Below are 16,549 nucleotides of genomic sequence, written 5' to 3'. Positions count from 1 at the left end.
CATCTTGTATAACGGTATCCTTGGCAGCTCCTTGGCCATCTATTATGATCCTGACCAATTTCTCTCTGTGGCAATTTAAAAGCTGTAAAAAAATACATAATGGGTGATGACAGGAGAAACAAACCCCACCAGAAATTATTGAACCTTGTAGGTCTTTGCAAGTGTCTCTATTGACATTTAAGTGTGAGTTACTATGCCACAATATCATAAAAGTGTGCTCTACACTTCAGATATATTGATAGTTAAATGCAAAAAAAGGGCACCATCAGACAAACGGCTAAAGGGATGGCCAATTTCAGACCACCCAGCTCTTCCACTAAGCGCTCTGATGTGTTACTTAAGCCAAATAAGATGTTTCTGACTCTCTCTTTGTCCGGTTTCCAACTACAATCCCAACTCAAATTCTATGCCAAAGGAATGATTAATATAGTAATTCTGATCCTTGCTCTAAAACTGTTGGTTGGTTATGGGATATTTATCAAGGGCCTAGTAAGTGTCAAGCATTGCATGGGCACTGAATCTGGCCCAGTCTTCAACTTAAGGGCTGAGGTTTTAACAATTCCTCCTTGGTTAAGTCAGCACTGGTTAGCATCCTCTCCAAAGGCTGTTACAAAAAAGCTACTAAGGGGTAACTTGTTAAGAGTGGCAAGATCAGGACTAGGAATAAGGAGATGTGGGTCCTATCCCAACTAGATCATTCAAAGGTCAAAGTGGACAGTTCACTTAACCTGAAGGGTGTTAAGTTATTTGCCCTACTCATCTCATAGGTCTGATATAGGAAGAAGAAAAACTAGAAAACACTTTTAAAAATGTAAAGCAAACAGGGGGCCGGCCCGGTGGTGCAGCGGTTAAGCGCGCGCGCTCTGCTTTGGCGGCCCAGGGTGCGCTGGTTCGGGTCCCAGGCACGCACTGATGCGCCGCTCATCAAGCCATGCTATGGTGGCGTCCCATATAAAGTAGAGGAAGATGGGCACGGATGTTAGCCCAGGGCCGGTCTTCCTCACCCCCCCAAGAAAAAAAAAAGTAAAGCAAACAGAAGTTAAATGTCTGATAGGAGATAAAGTTAAAAATAACATGATTTGGTAAGTGTTCCCTCCTCTTCTATTTTTCGGAAGAGTTTGTCTAGAATTGACATTGTATCCTCCTTAAAGGTTTGGCAAAATTCACCAGTGAAGCCATCTGGGCCTGGAGTTTTCTTTGTGGGAAGGTTTTCAACTACAAATTCCATTTTCTTAATAGATATAGCACTAGTGAGATTCTGTATTTCTTCTGAAGTGAGCTTTGGTAGTTTGTCTTTCAAGGAAGTGATTCATTTCATCTAAAACACTGAATGTACTGGCATAGTTGTTCCTCATATTCCTTTATTACCTTTTTAATGTCTGTAGAATCAGTAGTGATATCCCTTCTCTTTTTTTTTCATGAGGAAGATTAGCCCTGGGCTAACATCTGTCGCCAATCCTCCTCTTTTTGCTGAGGAAGACTGGCCCTGACCTAACATCCGTGCCCATCTTCCTCCACTTTATGTGGGACAGCGCCACAGCATGGCTTGACAAGCGGTGCATTGGTGCGCACCCGTGATCCGAAGCCCGGGCCACCACAGCAGAGGGCGCGCACTTAACCGCTACGCCACTGGCCAGCCCCATGATATCCCTTCTCTTATTCTTCATGTTAGTGTCTTCTTTTTTGCCCTGATCAGACTTGCTTGGTTTATCAATTTTATTGATGTCAAAAAATTCAACTTTCAGTTTCATTGATTTTCTCTACTGTTTTGTTTTATACTTCATCAACTATTGCTTTTATCTTTACTATTTCCTTTCTTCTGCTTACTTTGGGTTTAATTTGCTCTTCTTCTAAGTTCTTAAGATAGAAATGTAGATCACTGACTTTAGACCTTTCTGATGTTTTAATGAAGTATTCAATACTATAAAATTCCCTCTAAGCACTGCCTTAGTTATATCCTACAAATTTTGATCTGTCATGTTATCATTTTTATCCAGTTCAAAATATTTTCTAATTTTCTTTGTGATCTCTTTTTTGATCCATGGGTTACTTAGAAGTATGTTGTTTAATATAACTGCAGATGTATTTCAGTTTTATCGTTTTTTCTTCCATGTATTTTGAAGCTTTATAACTAGTTGTGTAAAATTTAGGATTGTGTGTGCTCTTGATGAATTGATCCCTTTATCATCTAACATGCTGTTAGCTATTTGCCCTACCTACTTCATATCTCTTATGGAAAAAGAACAAGAAAACAGTTTGGAAAATATACAGAAAACAGAAGGTAAAATGTTTGATGATAGAGGAAGTTAAAAATAACTTTAATGAATTTTCTGAACTATCTGTAAGTTTTATCTATGCTTGTCTCCAACTACTCATATAAATGAGGTTTGCCTATGTTTTATCAGATCCTTAGATATAATTTACTGTTGTGAAATACTGAACAAATTAGCAGCATATTACCCTCCACAACTCCCTGTGAGGTAAGTGAGTCTTACTGATTTAGGGCTGAGAAACAAGGCACGTGGAGTTCAAGGATTTGTCTCAAAAACTAAACTTAAGATAGATTTCCCAGCCTGTTGGTCGACCTCTTTAGCACAGGGCATTTTGTTCCGACATAATTATGCCCACTGGCTCAGATAGGAACTTGCTTTATTCTAAGAAATGTAGATTATGATCAGAGAAATACTTGAATTCAATTTAGTTCCTCCTCTCCATGGAAGAAATAAACACTGAGAGTGTGTTATAAAACTTGATCTTGAAATAGTCCTTTCAACAACACCATCTCAATCTCATGCTTTCTAGTGTCCTTCCTAGCAATGAAGCACAATAGAAAAGGCACTCAGTAAGTCTGAAGAATAAAACTGCGTGTGAAAATTTTTAAAACTAGGTCCGTGACCTAGTTTCAGGTAGAAAAATCTGTCAGTGTTTAATTTTGACGAACCACTCTTACTGGAAAGGAAATCCAGACTACACAGTCCACAGCCTCATAAGGATAAGAGTGAAAAATGGCCCAGCTAGTGCACTACACTCTTTTTAGAAAATTACACACAATTAACAAGTACAGATTTGTTATCTTGTATTAATACCCCAAGGAGTTGACAACCAGCCAACAACTCAGTCTTCTACCCCTCAAGTCCTAGGCAAGACCACCACAGGACTCCACTGGCCCAAAACATTACGAGTTCCTAATTTGCATTTAAAATTATCGACTGCATAAATAAACTCCAAGATAATTTTGGAGTCACTTCATAAAAGTCTTAGGTCTAGAGGGCTATTAGCTATCATGTATCTAAGTCCTCTCACGTAAGATGAAGAAACTAAGGACCAAAGAGGGCAAATGGCTCACCCAAGGTTATATCACTAGTTAAGAGCAGAAGTGGGAAGAGAACCCAGGTTTCCTGAGCCTTTTGTTATTTGCCTCTCATTTTTAAAAATAACCTTTTCTTTTGTGAATTAAGTAAAATTTATTTGGATAGGGGTTAGAGAACCAGGGTGTAATGGTCTGAATGATGCCCTGCCCCCCACCCCCAGATATCCATGTCCTAATTCCTCTAACCTATGAATAATCCCTTATATGACAAAAGATGTGATTAAAAGATGTGAAAGGAGAAATTTATCCTGGATTATCCAGGTGGACCTTAAATGCTTCACATGTATCCTTATAAGAGAGGCAAGAGTTCTGAGACAGATATACAGGAGATGACAATGAGAAGACAGAGCAGGGAGAGATGAGGTCACAAGCCTAGGAATGCTGACAACGACCAGAAGCTGAAAGAGGCAAGAAAAAGACTCTCCCCTAGGGCCTCCAAAGGGGGCTCAACAACTTGATTGCAGACTTCTGGTCTCCAGAACTGGGAGAGAATAAATTCCTATTGTTTGAAGCCACCAAGTTTGTGGCAATTTGTTACAGCAGCCATGAGAAACTAATACATAGAGGAAATAAAATTCTAAAAATCATAAATTGGACATATATAAAACCAATTACTGACCTAAAAAGAATTGTGCTTCAAGTGACCCAAAGAACGCTCAAAACCTTTATTCTCTCATTCCAAAGAGTAAATTGAGGCAATCACAGGATGCAATTTACCCAAAAATATTGGCAGATCTGAGAAGACAAACTCAGAAAGGTCTAATATTTACATAGCTGCTAACAAGAACAGTGTAGGTTTTTCCCCAAACATGCTAGCTGGTAGAGCTCCTGGACAGACTAAACATAGGCAACAGTTGTCACTGTGGGTGTTCTGCCAACACAAGTGTAAAGTTGTCATCAGAAATGAATATGTGGCTCCGAGTGGCTTACAGAAATCCAACAAATCTGTGTCTTGGACTCCACACAAGCCAGCTCTTCTCAGGATGACCTGGACTCCTTCCCATTAGTACAATGATCAGCTAAAGCCATCCTCCATAAGGAGAGAAGGAAAATCAAAGTTTATGTCAGGCAAAAAAGATAACTGCCCAGAGTCAAAGTTCATGAATAACAATGTGTTAAGGGCAGCCATACTGAGTGAGTTACCAGTGATATCTTGCACTGTAATTTATTACATTTAAAATCAATATCCACAGCACAGAGCTTTAGGCCCAATTTCATGTAAGGTGAATGGAAATAAAAATAGACCAAGTAAAAGAACAAAAAAAGAAACAAATGCTTTACCAGGGGTTGTTAAATGGGCTATTCCAATAAGATATGTAAATCATACTATGTGGTTAAATAAATACCTCAATAAAAAGCAAAACTACTAGTCTTCATCAGAAACCTATGTACCCTGGGTACCTTCCTCTCTTTTCTAGAGCTACTGTCAAAGGCTCTGAAAATCACCAGAACTTTCCTAGACATAAAAATCCAGTCACTTCAGAGGTATGTTCTTTCTTTCTCTTTCCCCAATCATCATCCTGGTCACCTACAACCCAGATAAAAGTTTCCTATTTATTGGTTTTCAGACAGACCAGTGAAGATGTATTATTTTCCCTTTTAGTGAACAATGTCCTTTTTTGGTTTGGTTGCAATATTATGCCTCTAAGTTATAAGCACAAGTGCTCAAAATTTAATTTTTCTAACAAGGACTCAACATTTTGTCTTGTTAACGGAGTGGTACAAGTTAACAACCAAACCTGTCTTCAAAGGCAAGAAATAAAAGTCTAAAGTTAGGATTTTCAATGTGATAATCTCAGAATGTCAATGAAAAATCACCCACTAAAATTTCCCCACCAGAGAGAAATGTTCATCAGACCTATTAGCTATGACACTGCAAGAGAATTCACAATAAAACAATCTTTACTTGTACAGCACAGTAAACCAAGAAGTCTATGTTCAAATCCTGAAATCTTTCAAATTAAAGTATACATTAAAAATATCAAAAAGGGGTCATTGATTAATTTGTTTATAAATCCAAGTTGCTGGGGCTAGAGATGAGAAGAATTGACTCACAGAGACATCTAGATGGCATGATTTGGTTACCTATTCTTCAGATCGCTTGTTTTTCTTTTTTCCCCAAACTGTGGGTCTGTACACAGCTGTGAAATCATTTCAGCAGAAACTGATCTATGTTTTTAAGAAAATGAAATAGTGTCCTATAGATGAGGAAATACCAGAGTGCTTTGCACATTTATATTTATATACATATTTGTATAGTGTATACATTGTTTCAATGTGAGTACAGGTTCAGTATAAAATGTGTATTTCTTGCTGAGGGTCAAGGTCAAAAAAGTTTGAGACACTGATCCAAAAGAATTCCAGTAAAGGAAAGAGACTTAAATCAGGTGAAAACGTAAGAAGCATCAGAAGCAAAGTCTACCTTCTTCAAAAACATATTGGCCATTATTTTAGGAAGCCAAATGAACACAAGATGCAATCATGTTTAAATTGCAAGGAATGGTAAAAATCTTGATGAAATTTTCCTTTTATCCAATGAAACAATTATCACTGTATAGCCGAAGAGATAATCATTAGGATTTAGTGATCCATTAACCATAGGCCACTTCCTAAAAACATAAACACTTCAACCATCTTCTTCCTCTAATTTCTAATTAGTAAAATAAAAGATTTTGATGAGATAACCAACTCTAGTATCTGTCATTTTAGATCAATGGTTTTCAACTGGGGGAGATTTTGCACACACCCCACGCACCCACCCCAGGACATCTGGCAATGTCTGAAGACATTCTGATTGTCATAAATCGGGGTGTGGAGAGGTGAGATGCATTTATCCAGCTCAAAATGTCAATAGTGATGAGGTTGATAAACCTTGTCGTACATCAAGATTGTATTCCTTTCAAACCTAAGAGACAAATAGCCTTAACTTGTGTCTCTTCAGTTCTTATAAGCTAAGCAGCTGCATTATTAGCATACCTACAAATAGTTTATAACCAAATATGAAATAGGTCCTTTGCAAGTGCCAGAGAACGTGGAAATCTCTCCTCTGTTCATTACAAGCTCAACTAAGATCATCTTTCTTTTGTACAATGTCAGAAAACTCTAAGCATAAGTGTACTCCATATGTAGTTGAACTTATTACAGTATTTAAATTTTTCTCCTTTGACCCTAAATAAATCAACGAACAATGGAGCAGTACAGACTCTAATACAGCCAATATGTAATAAAAATTTTTATATTTTATGAAAACATCTTGGAATAAGCAGAATGGACATTACCAACAGGAGATGGACTGCATGTAAAATAAACACTGAAGGAAATACAATCAAAAGGCAATAAATAATCCAGGTGATAAATGAGACCTCCTGTTCCCAACACCCTAAATGTCATCACTCTCCTTAAGCAACTTCCTTCTTATCCAAATTCAGACATCCTCAAAGGAGCAGCAGAAAGAAGGGCTTAGAGAATCTTTAACGATGCAAAGAAAGAGACATAAGGGGGGAAAAGTTCCTCAGAGGCTAAGATAAAGGCAGTGGGGACAAGGAAAATGCTTGTAAAGTGCTGAGCATGAGGCCTAGCAGGTACTAAGCACTCAAAAAAAAGTTACCTTTTTAAATTTATATTTTTATACCGAGAATCACCTAAAGGGAAAAACAGCTCTCTTTCGAGGTGTAAGGAGAAAATGGGTGGCGAGAAGTACGTGATTATGACTGGAAACACAAAAACTGACCTTTTAACTTAACTTTAGTCTCAAATTATTATCCCTGCGAGGATTTAAGCATTATAGATCCCACCTGCCTCGATCCCATTTTATCCCTAGAGGTAACACACTCTGGCATGTAGCTTTCCAAAACTTTTTCTACGGATTTACAAATATCGATTTGTCCGTGGAAATATGCATTATTATGATGCAGAATTTCTTCGGGCGCCTTTCCACGAGAATACATAAAGATTTATCCTCTTCATTTTAACATTTCAAGTCAGTCTTCCTAGAGAAGCGAGTTCCTAAAGTCAAAAAACCTCCCTTGCTCTCCCTAAAACCTATAAAGTGGTGGACGGTGGGATGCACCGATGTGGGGAAAAAATGCCGAAATCGAGACACACGGGAACAAACTTAGAGCTTCCGGACCAGGGAGGTTTGGGGATGGAGGCCCATGGGCTTTGTTAGAGAGAAGTCATTGTGGATGAAATACCCACCCCGACGCGCCATCACGGGCATTGAATCCCCTTCCCACTACCCCAAATCTAAGACCTCCCTCTTCTGGAGCGCTCATTGGACGACCTGCGCGAGCGCCTTCCGGAGGCTGACCGCCTAATGGCTCCAGAACCGGTCCATCCATTTACCCGCCCGACTCCCGCGTTCCCCATTGGAGTCACACGGCGGCCTCTCGTAGGAGCCCAACCTACCGCGCGCTGCGTGCTCATTGGCTCGGAGACACGCTGCTCAGGAGGAGAAAACCCGCCTCCCACATTCCGATGGCCCAAGGACCGCGCAGTCAGCGGCTACAGGCAGACCCAATTGGTCTATACACTCGCCAGTCAAACGCCTCGGATGCAAAGCTCCACAGAACCTATGCGGCTAAAACATCCCGCCCCTCTTCTTCCATTGGCTGGCCGGACCCACCGCTCCCCTTTCACTGGCCCCCACCCTACAGTCCATTCATTTCACACAATAACGGGCCCAACTGGAGTCGGTTCAAGACCTCGTATGGCTAGGCAAGGCTGTCAGCCACTTACCCGGGATGGAGACCGATCACTCACGCTAACGTCTTCCCCGTTCCTCTGTGGTGAGGCCGGACCACAAGCCACTGCTGCCGCCGCCTTCTGCGCAACGCCAACCGCCCGCCAAAACGGATCCTTCCCTGCGCCTGCGCGACCAATCCTGGAACCGGACCCTTTCTCCGCCCATTACGCCTGCGCAAAACGGAGCACAACTCCCGCCACTACGCAGGCGCTGTAGGTCCGCCGCTGTCTCCCGCCCGCCATTTCACGTGTTCCAAGCGCCAGGGGGAACTTCTTAATGCGCCTGCGTAAACTCGCCATTTTACTACACATGCGCTCAGCAGGCGATCTTTGCAAAAGAAAAAAAATTGTCACATGCTAACTACTTTTCCAATACATAGTATTAATCATACATTGCTCCGTGGGTTGACTATAATATCCGGGGCGTGGAAGATTAAAGTTATTTACATAGCTTACGTGTATTAAAATATGAATGATTGATTGGCTAGCCAATCAGTCTGGTTAAGAATAATATTAGTCGGGAACCAATGGCCCCCAAGGGGTGGAGACTGCGTAGAACGCCCAAACGGATGACGTTATACAGCAGTGCGGCACCACAGACCAATAGTAGGGGGAAGCTGTTTCAAATAACCAATCAGAGCTACGCAGGGGCGGAGTCTACCAATGCCGACACCGAGGAGGCGGGATAAAAAAGCGAGGCCGAAGGTAGGCTGGCAGATACGTTTAGTAGGTTACTCCTTTCTGCTTGTGGACGCCGCTGAGGAAGCATCGTTAAGGTCTCCTGTCCCACTGTAGTCATGTCTAAGTCAGAGGTGAGTAAGACGCTCTCTCCAACTTCAATCTCTTCTTCGCCCTCCCCTGAGTTCGGTAGGACGCGGCCTGGTTTGGCTGCTTGTACCAGCCCATTCGGTAGTTCTTCGATCGCTGCCAGGGCCTACTCCTCCCAAAGTTCAGGTCGCCATTTTGTCCTCGTCGTCGCCATGAGGCCGTCGTCTTGCAACCCTTAGCTACCACGCCGGGCTCGTTCTTCCTGGCAAAACTCTTTGGCACATTCGATCTATTTTTCCCCTTGTCTCGGTGGGCGAGTTTCTTGAGGAGCAGCTACCGTCCCGTACTGGCACGTACCGAGCCCTCCGGGTCCTTTTGTTGCGCGTGCGTCGGAGGGAGAGTGGCGACGCATGCGCTCGCGGCTCCCCAGCCCTCCCAGCCCGGAACATAACGCCTCCCCTGATGGGGGGAAGCACGTGGCCTGCTGCGGCCCTAGGGAACAATAAGTGCTCCGTAGGTTGCTGTCTAGTTTTGCTTCTCTCAAGTGGAAGGTGTTTCGCACTATAGCCCAGTTAACGCTTTTTTCCCCTGCTCCTAGTCTCCTAAAGAGCCCGAACAGCTGCGGAAGCTCTTCATCGGAGGTTTGAGCTTTGAAACAACCGACGAGAGTCTCAGGAGCCATTTTGAGCAATGGGGAACGCTCACGGACTGTGTGGTAAGACTTGGAAGAGGCAAAAGGCGATAGAACCAGTTGATTTTCTTGGCTTATCTTGCTATGGTTCCTGTCCGACTGCTTGTGAAGATTGGTGGCAGGATTCGAGTTAGAAACAGCTTGGCAAGGGAAGGTGGGGCTTTGTTAAATAGTTTAAAAGCTCATTTTCAATGGATTTACCCGAGGCGTGTAGTGGGAAACTGAAGAGCTTTGCATAGAGCCTCCTATTAACGTTACTCAAGCTAGAAATGATTGTAGGTTTTGGAGTCTTACTATGTATTAAATCAATTGACATCTCAGGTAATGCGAGATCCCAACACCAAGCGCTCCAGAGGCTTTGGCTTTGTCACGTACGCCACTGTGGAGGAGGTGGATGCAGCCATGAACGCAAGGCCGCACAAGGTGGATGGGAGAGTTGTGGAACCAAAGAGGGCAGTCTCAAGAGAGGTAAGTGATATTTTTTTCCTTCCATTAGTCATTTAGAAGTGTGCCACTAGGTAGACGTCACATTTGTGGGTGTTACAGGGTTTTTAGTATTCTTGATTTTGGGCTAGATTTCGCCAAAATAAACAACTTAATGGGGTTTTTCATGTTAGGATTCTCAAAGACCTGGTGCCCACTTAACTGTGAAAAAGATATTTGTTGGTGGCATTAAAGAAGACACTGAAGAACATCATCTAAGAGATTATTTTGAACAGTATGGGAAAATTGAAGTGATTGAAATCATGACTGACAGAGGCAGTGGCAAGAAGAGAGGCTTTGCTTTTGTAACTTTTGATGACCATGACTCTGTAGACAAGATTGTCAGTAAGTATCAGACGATGGGCACTTGCTAAGGGTTCTGAAGTCCATGTTGTATTCCAAACGGTGAGATCATGTTCTCTTTATCTTTGACATTTTTTTAGTTCAGAAATACCATACTGTGAATGGCCACAACTGTGAAGTACGGAAAGCCCTATCTAAGCAGGAGATGGCTAGTGCTTCATCCAGCCAAAGAGGTGGGTTTTTTGCTTAATTAAACCTTAAAGATCACTTTGGATAATTCCAACCTGCGTGGTTTAACACTTAAAACTTCTCTCTCAAGGTCGAAGTGGTTCTGGAAACTTTGGTGGTGGTCGTGGAGGTGGTTTTGGTGGGAATGACAACTTTGGTCGTGGAGGAAACTTCAGTGGTCGAGGTATGTGTGGTTAATGGTTTACTACTAAGAATTAATAGTAAGCTTGTGATTTAATTACCCCCAGGTAACTTGTCCTTTTTGCAACCTGTGGTAGATGTAACTACTAGCCCACGTTTTCAAAGTTACAGTTTATCCAAATGTAGTTCTGGCTTCGTAACAAGAAGTTAAAATTTTTGGTATGGAAATTTAAGACTTAGAAGAGTGTGATTTGTATGCAATCCGTAAACTTCAAACCTGGTTTAAAACACTGCTTTATTCCAGGTGGCTTTGGCGGCAGCCGTGGTGGTGGTGGATATGGTGGCAGTGGGGATGGCTATAATGGATTTGGTAATGATGGTAAGTTTTCTCAAGGAATACACAGGGGGTAAATATTTTGACAACCTTTAGAATAGGTTAGTAGAGACTAAAATTTTAGTGCATGACAAGCTCAGCTCTGACCATAACAGCATGCTGTGAGCAGGCTTTTAGCCATTACGCTTGCACAGGTTTTGATTGTTGAATACTTTTGTCTTATTGAGAAGAATTGTATTCTTGTAGGTGGTTATGGAGGAGGCGGCCCTGGTTACTCTGGAGGAAGCAGAGGCTATGGAAGTGGTGGACAGGGTTATGGAAACCAGGGCAGTGGCTATGGCGGGAGTGGCAGCTATGACAGCTATAACAACGGAGGAGGCGGAGGCGGCTTTGGCGGTGGTAGTGGTAGGTATCGAGTGATCCAAGTACTTGGTGCAGTAGCTAGATTAGCCTCTTGGAGTTGATGCTCATGTGGGGATTTGGTGCTCTTAAAGCATTAATGTGGTGCGCTGCATGGTATTCTTTTTTAATGGGCTTGCTAATGCTACCTCCTCCTAGCTTTAAGCTGGGGCCGCCTCACTCCCAAATAGATGGGTAAGTGGATAGTGGTGTCTTGAATTGGAATTAGATTAGCTTCTAGCAGGATTTAGTTAGTATCTTAATTCCTTTGGGACCTTAGGCACTTAGTTGATGTATCCAGCCTGCGTTTGCAATGTCCCTGAACGGGTAAAGGCCTTCATGGCTAGAGAAGATGCTCTGTGTTATGCCATGGTGAGTTGGGTAAATTTTTAAACTACTGGATTATTCAACTGAATGCCTTGCCCAGAAAGGATGAAATACAGAGATAATCATTGGACCCACCAGAGTTTGGGAGGAAGGCAGGCAGATCATGCAACTTTTTTCACTCTGAACAATGAATAGAAGTCAGAACTATCAGCTACCCCAAGTAACAGATAAAGACCCTCTTTCCATTCCTAGGAAGCAATTTTGGAGGTAGCGGAGGCTACAATGATTTTGGCAATTACAACAATCAATCTTCAAATTTTGGACCCATGAAAGGAGGAAATTTTGGAGGCAGAAGCTCTGGCCCCTATGGTGGTGGAGGCCAATACTTTGCCAAACCACGAAACCAAGGTATAGTATATATGTAGTACTGATAAAGGAGTGCGTTAAATCTTTAGGTGATGTATGTGTAGACAGTAAAAACCTAACAATTTAAAACCTTATAAAACTTAAGTGACTGGTAACTTGCAGTCAAGTTGGAAAAATCATATGAGCTCAGACTCCTGAATTCTAGTTTTTTATTGCCCCAAATATGAAAGCATTACTATTACTATTAACAAATTTCATTATTAGGTGGCTATGGCGGTTCCAGCAGCAGCAGTAGCTATGGCAGTGGCAGAAGGTTTTAATTACTGCCAGGTAAGTAAGCACCTTTTTGTTTTGACTTAATTTTTATAATTTAATGAACCCAGTAACCCTAATGTAGCTGAGCAGTGCAACGTAGTTAACGTTAATTGCAGTAAAATTGTGGATCTTAAGTTAATGTTCAGATCAGCAAAATTTGTGGGAAACAAAACTTGATATTGGATTGTAGCTTTGAGTCTTAATATGTTTAGATTAACAACTTTATTCCATATTGTTCAACAGGAAACAAAGCTTAGCAGGAGAGGAGAGCCAGAGAAGTGACAGGGAAGCTACAGGTTACAACAGATTTGTGAACTCAGCCAAGCACAGTGGTGGCAGGGCCTAGCTGCTACAAAGAAGACATGTTTTAGACAATACTCATGTGTATGGGCAAAAAACTCGAGGACTGTATTTGTGACTAATTGTATAACAGGTTATTTTAGTTTCTGTTCTGTGGAAAGTGTAAAGCATTCCAACAAAGGGTTTTAATGTAGATTTTTTTTTTTTTTTTTTTTTTGCACCCATGCTGTTGATTGCTAAATGTAATAGTCTGATCATGACGCTGAATAAATGTGTCTTTTTTTAAATGTGCTGTGTAAAGTTAGTCTACTCTGAAGCCATCTTGGTAAACTACCCCAACAGTGTGAAGTTAGAATTCCTTCAGGGTGATGCCAGGTTCCATTCGAAATTTATTTATAACCTGCTTGGGCACAGAAGCCATTGTCTTCAGAAACCTTGGTGTAGTTGAACTGACAGTTACTGTGTTGTGACCTGGAGTTCACTGTTAAAAGGGTCACCCAAGCAAAGTCGTGGAGTTTATTTGGTTATTAATATGATTGTTGGCACATCCTATGCAATATATCTAAATTGAATTATGGTATCCGATAAAATTATAGATGGGAATGAAGCTTGTGTATCATCCATTATCATGTGTAATCAATAAACGATTTAATATCCTCTTGAATGGAATGACAACTGTATGGATTTGGGACTGGCAGAGCTTTGGACTTTCCCTGCCCACTACCCCTGATCATGTTGACTGCTTCTATCACAATTCAAGTTCAAAACTCTGCCAGAGAATAGAAACCAGCTGCTGGCTAATGCCACCCCATCAGTCCACAGATTAGAAGTGTTTGGGAGACCTTTTTAAACTGACCAGCACCAGTAAGAATATCTTATTCTTAACACTAAAACAGGCTTACATTAAAGGAAAACTGCAGTTTTACTTTGTGGTTGGGTGGGTCTTGATAGAGGTTTATAAATTAACCACAGTAGTTAGCTATTTGGAGATTAAAATTATGGAGATGGTGAGGAACCATATTATGTACTTAACATTGATGCTAACTGCAGTTTTCCTTTAAATATGACATAAGATCACACAACCATCCAAAATGTTAATTGTATAGAAAATGATTTCTAAACCTTTACAGTTACATAATATCCAATCATTGTTATTTGTATATAGGTCCTTTTGAGCCCTCCCTTTGGTACCCTCAATTTCAGTAACAATGTACCTAGCAGCATAGAGATTGTTTATCACTAGGACTGTGTATTCCATCCCATGGGTGTGTTACTTGGAAGTTTGGGGAGGAGGGTGGGTGGAGGTGGGTGGGAGGCGGAGGTGGGTGGGGAAGCATGGATGATAGTGCCATGGGTTTGATATTGGCTGAGTTTGCAATGGCAGGTGGAACCTTAACTATTGAGGGAGTTTGCAGATACCTCAGGATTCGTGACAATGCCTTTAAAGATCCAGGAGAGATGTTCAGCTACTAGGAACTGCTAGCAAGTATAGCGCGAATGGCTCCGAGCTCAGACACTCTGCAGCTGAGAGTAGACACTTGTGGTATGTGGAGTACAGATAAGCCAGGGGCAGGCCACGCACGCTCCATGAAAGCTAGGAGGGAGTGAAGTTTCAGTGACCATCGCAAGGAAGGAGGCAGACGAGAGTAAGGCACACCTGACTCTTAGGACTAGCAGTCAGAACCAGGAGGAAAGGTTTTATTGCTATGCTGGTAGGTAAGAACAGATTTTACTTACATCCATATAGCTATCTAAAATCCAGTTTTCTGTTATATTTTCCTTAATATGTTGAGCCAAAACTAGTCCAGTTAAGCTGAACTTGGTTTTTCTGGAGATGAATTGTTTTAAATTGACACCCTAGTCTTGGTGGCTCCCAATAGAAGGAAGTGAGCATTTTAATTATTTCTACTGTGATAATCCTTTTTGCCCTTTAATTTTGATTTATTTCCTACCTTCCTTTGACCCATTTCCTTAAATCAATGGCTCACAGTAATGCATTAGAATCTTCCCCAAAGTGGTGGTGGGAGGGTGGGTGGACCATTAGTGGGGGTGGGAGGTTTAGCCTGAGATGGGACTTGGTCTCAGAGAAAAGCTGGTACTAAAGGTTGTTTACTTTTCTAGGGAGGAGTCTGCCACTACAGGCTTATCAACTGTCTTAAAAAAAAAACAGAAACTCATCTGTCCAAGTTCATGGCTAAAAGGTAAGTTTTTGTAAAGTAATGGTCAGCAAGAGTGATTGGTATTACCAAAATAAAGAGAAGAACAAACTGCCTCAGAACCAAAAAAAAAACGGGGGGAGATCTCATAATCTGGTCTTAATGGAAGCTGTAGCCAACAAAAACAGTTATTAAAGCAACTGGGTTCCCAGTGAAGAGAATGGATGTAATGGATGTAATCATAGAATCTTTCACTTGCTTGTGTACCTTGTAACCTTTTTTTTGTTTTTGCAGGAACATCCTTATGAGGACAACCTTTATCTGAGCCACTGTGCACTTTATTTTCACTGCCATGCAGTTGTCATTAGCTGCTCTGCAGCTTGAATCAATCATTCAATTTTGTGAATGGGCTTTTTAAATAAAATGCTTTTAACTTGGTTGTTTCTTGTTTTCTTTGTGCTGTTCATGGTATTGATGGTAAATAACTTGAACTGTTTTTTGCCATTTCAAGTTTGAGAATGGGAAATATAAGAGTTAATGACATACCAGATGTCTAGTAAACCAGAAGAATTTTTAAGAGTCAAAATTTCCTCCCCTTCATTCCTTAACCAGTGCTTCCTTGGATCCTTTTAAATCTAAAGGAGCAAGGCCTTACGTAAGTATGTAGTCAGTGCATCTTGAAGCCCACAGTTTAAAGAAAAGTGGAACAATATAAATGCTTTAAACAAAACCATAATTCAAAATAGGAAGGATGGGGTGGTTGGAACTGGTTCTTAATACTGTGTATTACTACATTAATTGATCCTATCAGCATCATGGTTTAGTGAAATCAGAAACTAGCTCTCACTGTGGGAGTAAATCTTGACCCAGGTAGAAGTAACCTGGTTATAACTGTACCAGTTGACGGTGGCCTTTTTCTAGCTTCCCTGGCAAGGGAAAATCTAGTAAAAGCCAACAGCTGCCTTGAGCTCGGTTGAATCTTTGCTAGGAGAAGAGCTTATCTATGCTTACCTGTTAGGTTCTGGAGGGGCATAGTGGATCTCTGGCAAACAAGTACTTAATTGGCCAGCTATCTCAGCCTTCAAAAAACGAGCCAGGGATAAGATGAACTGAATATGGAAGAGAAGCAAGTCTTAGCTTCTCAAAGGTAATAAGCCTAAAAATTTGTTGAGAAGCAATAATTTAAACCTTTAGCAAATGCTCACATTTTCCCCTACCATCATGAAAAGTTCATCTGGCTTTAATTTTCAGTCTAGCAAAAGGGTGAGTGAGGTCTGTGAATCCATAGGTCAGTCAGCTTACTGCCATGGTTCTGATTAAGAATCTCCTTCACTTGTGACTTGAAATTACTAGTTTCTGTTTAACATAATCATGGTTTGGAGGGGTAGGAAAATAGGCTACCTGAGTTTGCTAAAAGCATTTCCATTGAAGGAAAACTGTTATCCTGTGTACTTGTTACATGCTTTACAAGATTGCTAGTAAATTCTATGTATCTTACATGAGGAAACAGACTCAAGGAAGATAATTACCTTGTTAAGTTCTTGCAACTTCGGGATCACATAATCCAGGTTGCTCTTTCTAAAACCATATTCCACCTTTGGCTTTAGGTAGGCACGTACCAAACA

General features: G+C 41.3%; 2 protein-coding genes across 3 annotated transcripts in view; one reads left to right on the top strand and one right to left on the bottom strand.

Moving 5' to 3' along the window:
* The window catches only part of CBX5 (chromobox 5), a 34,020-nt gene extending 25,746 nt beyond the window's left edge, over window positions 1-8,274 (bottom strand). The window contains exon 1 of the mRNA XM_087442279.1: window positions 8,108-8,274. The gene's annotated coding sequence lies outside the window, so the exon portion shown is untranslated. The remainder of the gene's footprint in view (window positions 1-8,107) is intronic.
* Window positions 8,275-8,790: 516 nt separating this feature from the next.
* Window positions 8,791-15,363, top strand: HNRNPA1 (heterogeneous nuclear ribonucleoprotein A1). Of its 2 annotated transcripts, XR_015554932.1 has the most exons (12): window positions 8,791-8,925; window positions 9,480-9,596; window positions 9,894-10,040; window positions 10,190-10,400; window positions 10,499-10,591; window positions 10,678-10,770; window positions 11,032-11,106; window positions 11,308-11,466; window positions 12,040-12,195; window positions 12,418-12,483; window positions 14,890-14,969; window positions 15,219-15,363. XR_015554932.1 is itself a non-coding variant. In XM_004429146.3 (11 exons), the coding sequence occupies exons 1-10, from the start codon at window positions 8,911-8,913 to the stop codon at window positions 12,471-12,473; spliced, it is 1,122 nt and encodes a 373-aa protein (XP_004429203.1). In that variant the 5' UTR covers window positions 8,791-8,910; the 3' UTR covers window positions 12,474-12,483; window positions 12,712-13,432. The 2 variants fall into 2 exon arrangements, 1 of the variants encoding a protein (XP_004429203.1); XM_004429146.3 differs by lacking the exons at window positions 14,890-14,969; window positions 15,219-15,363 and adding an exon at window positions 12,712-13,432.
* Window positions 15,364-16,549: the final 1,186 nt, after the last annotated feature.

Source organism: Ceratotherium simum, chromosome 17 (assembly GCF_057802395.1).
Source record: "Ceratotherium simum simum isolate JZ-2026a chromosome 17, ASM5780239v1, whole genome shotgun sequence".
Classification (NCBI taxonomy): Eukaryota; Metazoa; Chordata; class Mammalia; order Perissodactyla; family Rhinocerotidae; genus Ceratotherium; species Ceratotherium simum.
This window is presented reverse-complemented; position numbering and strand designations above follow the sequence as displayed.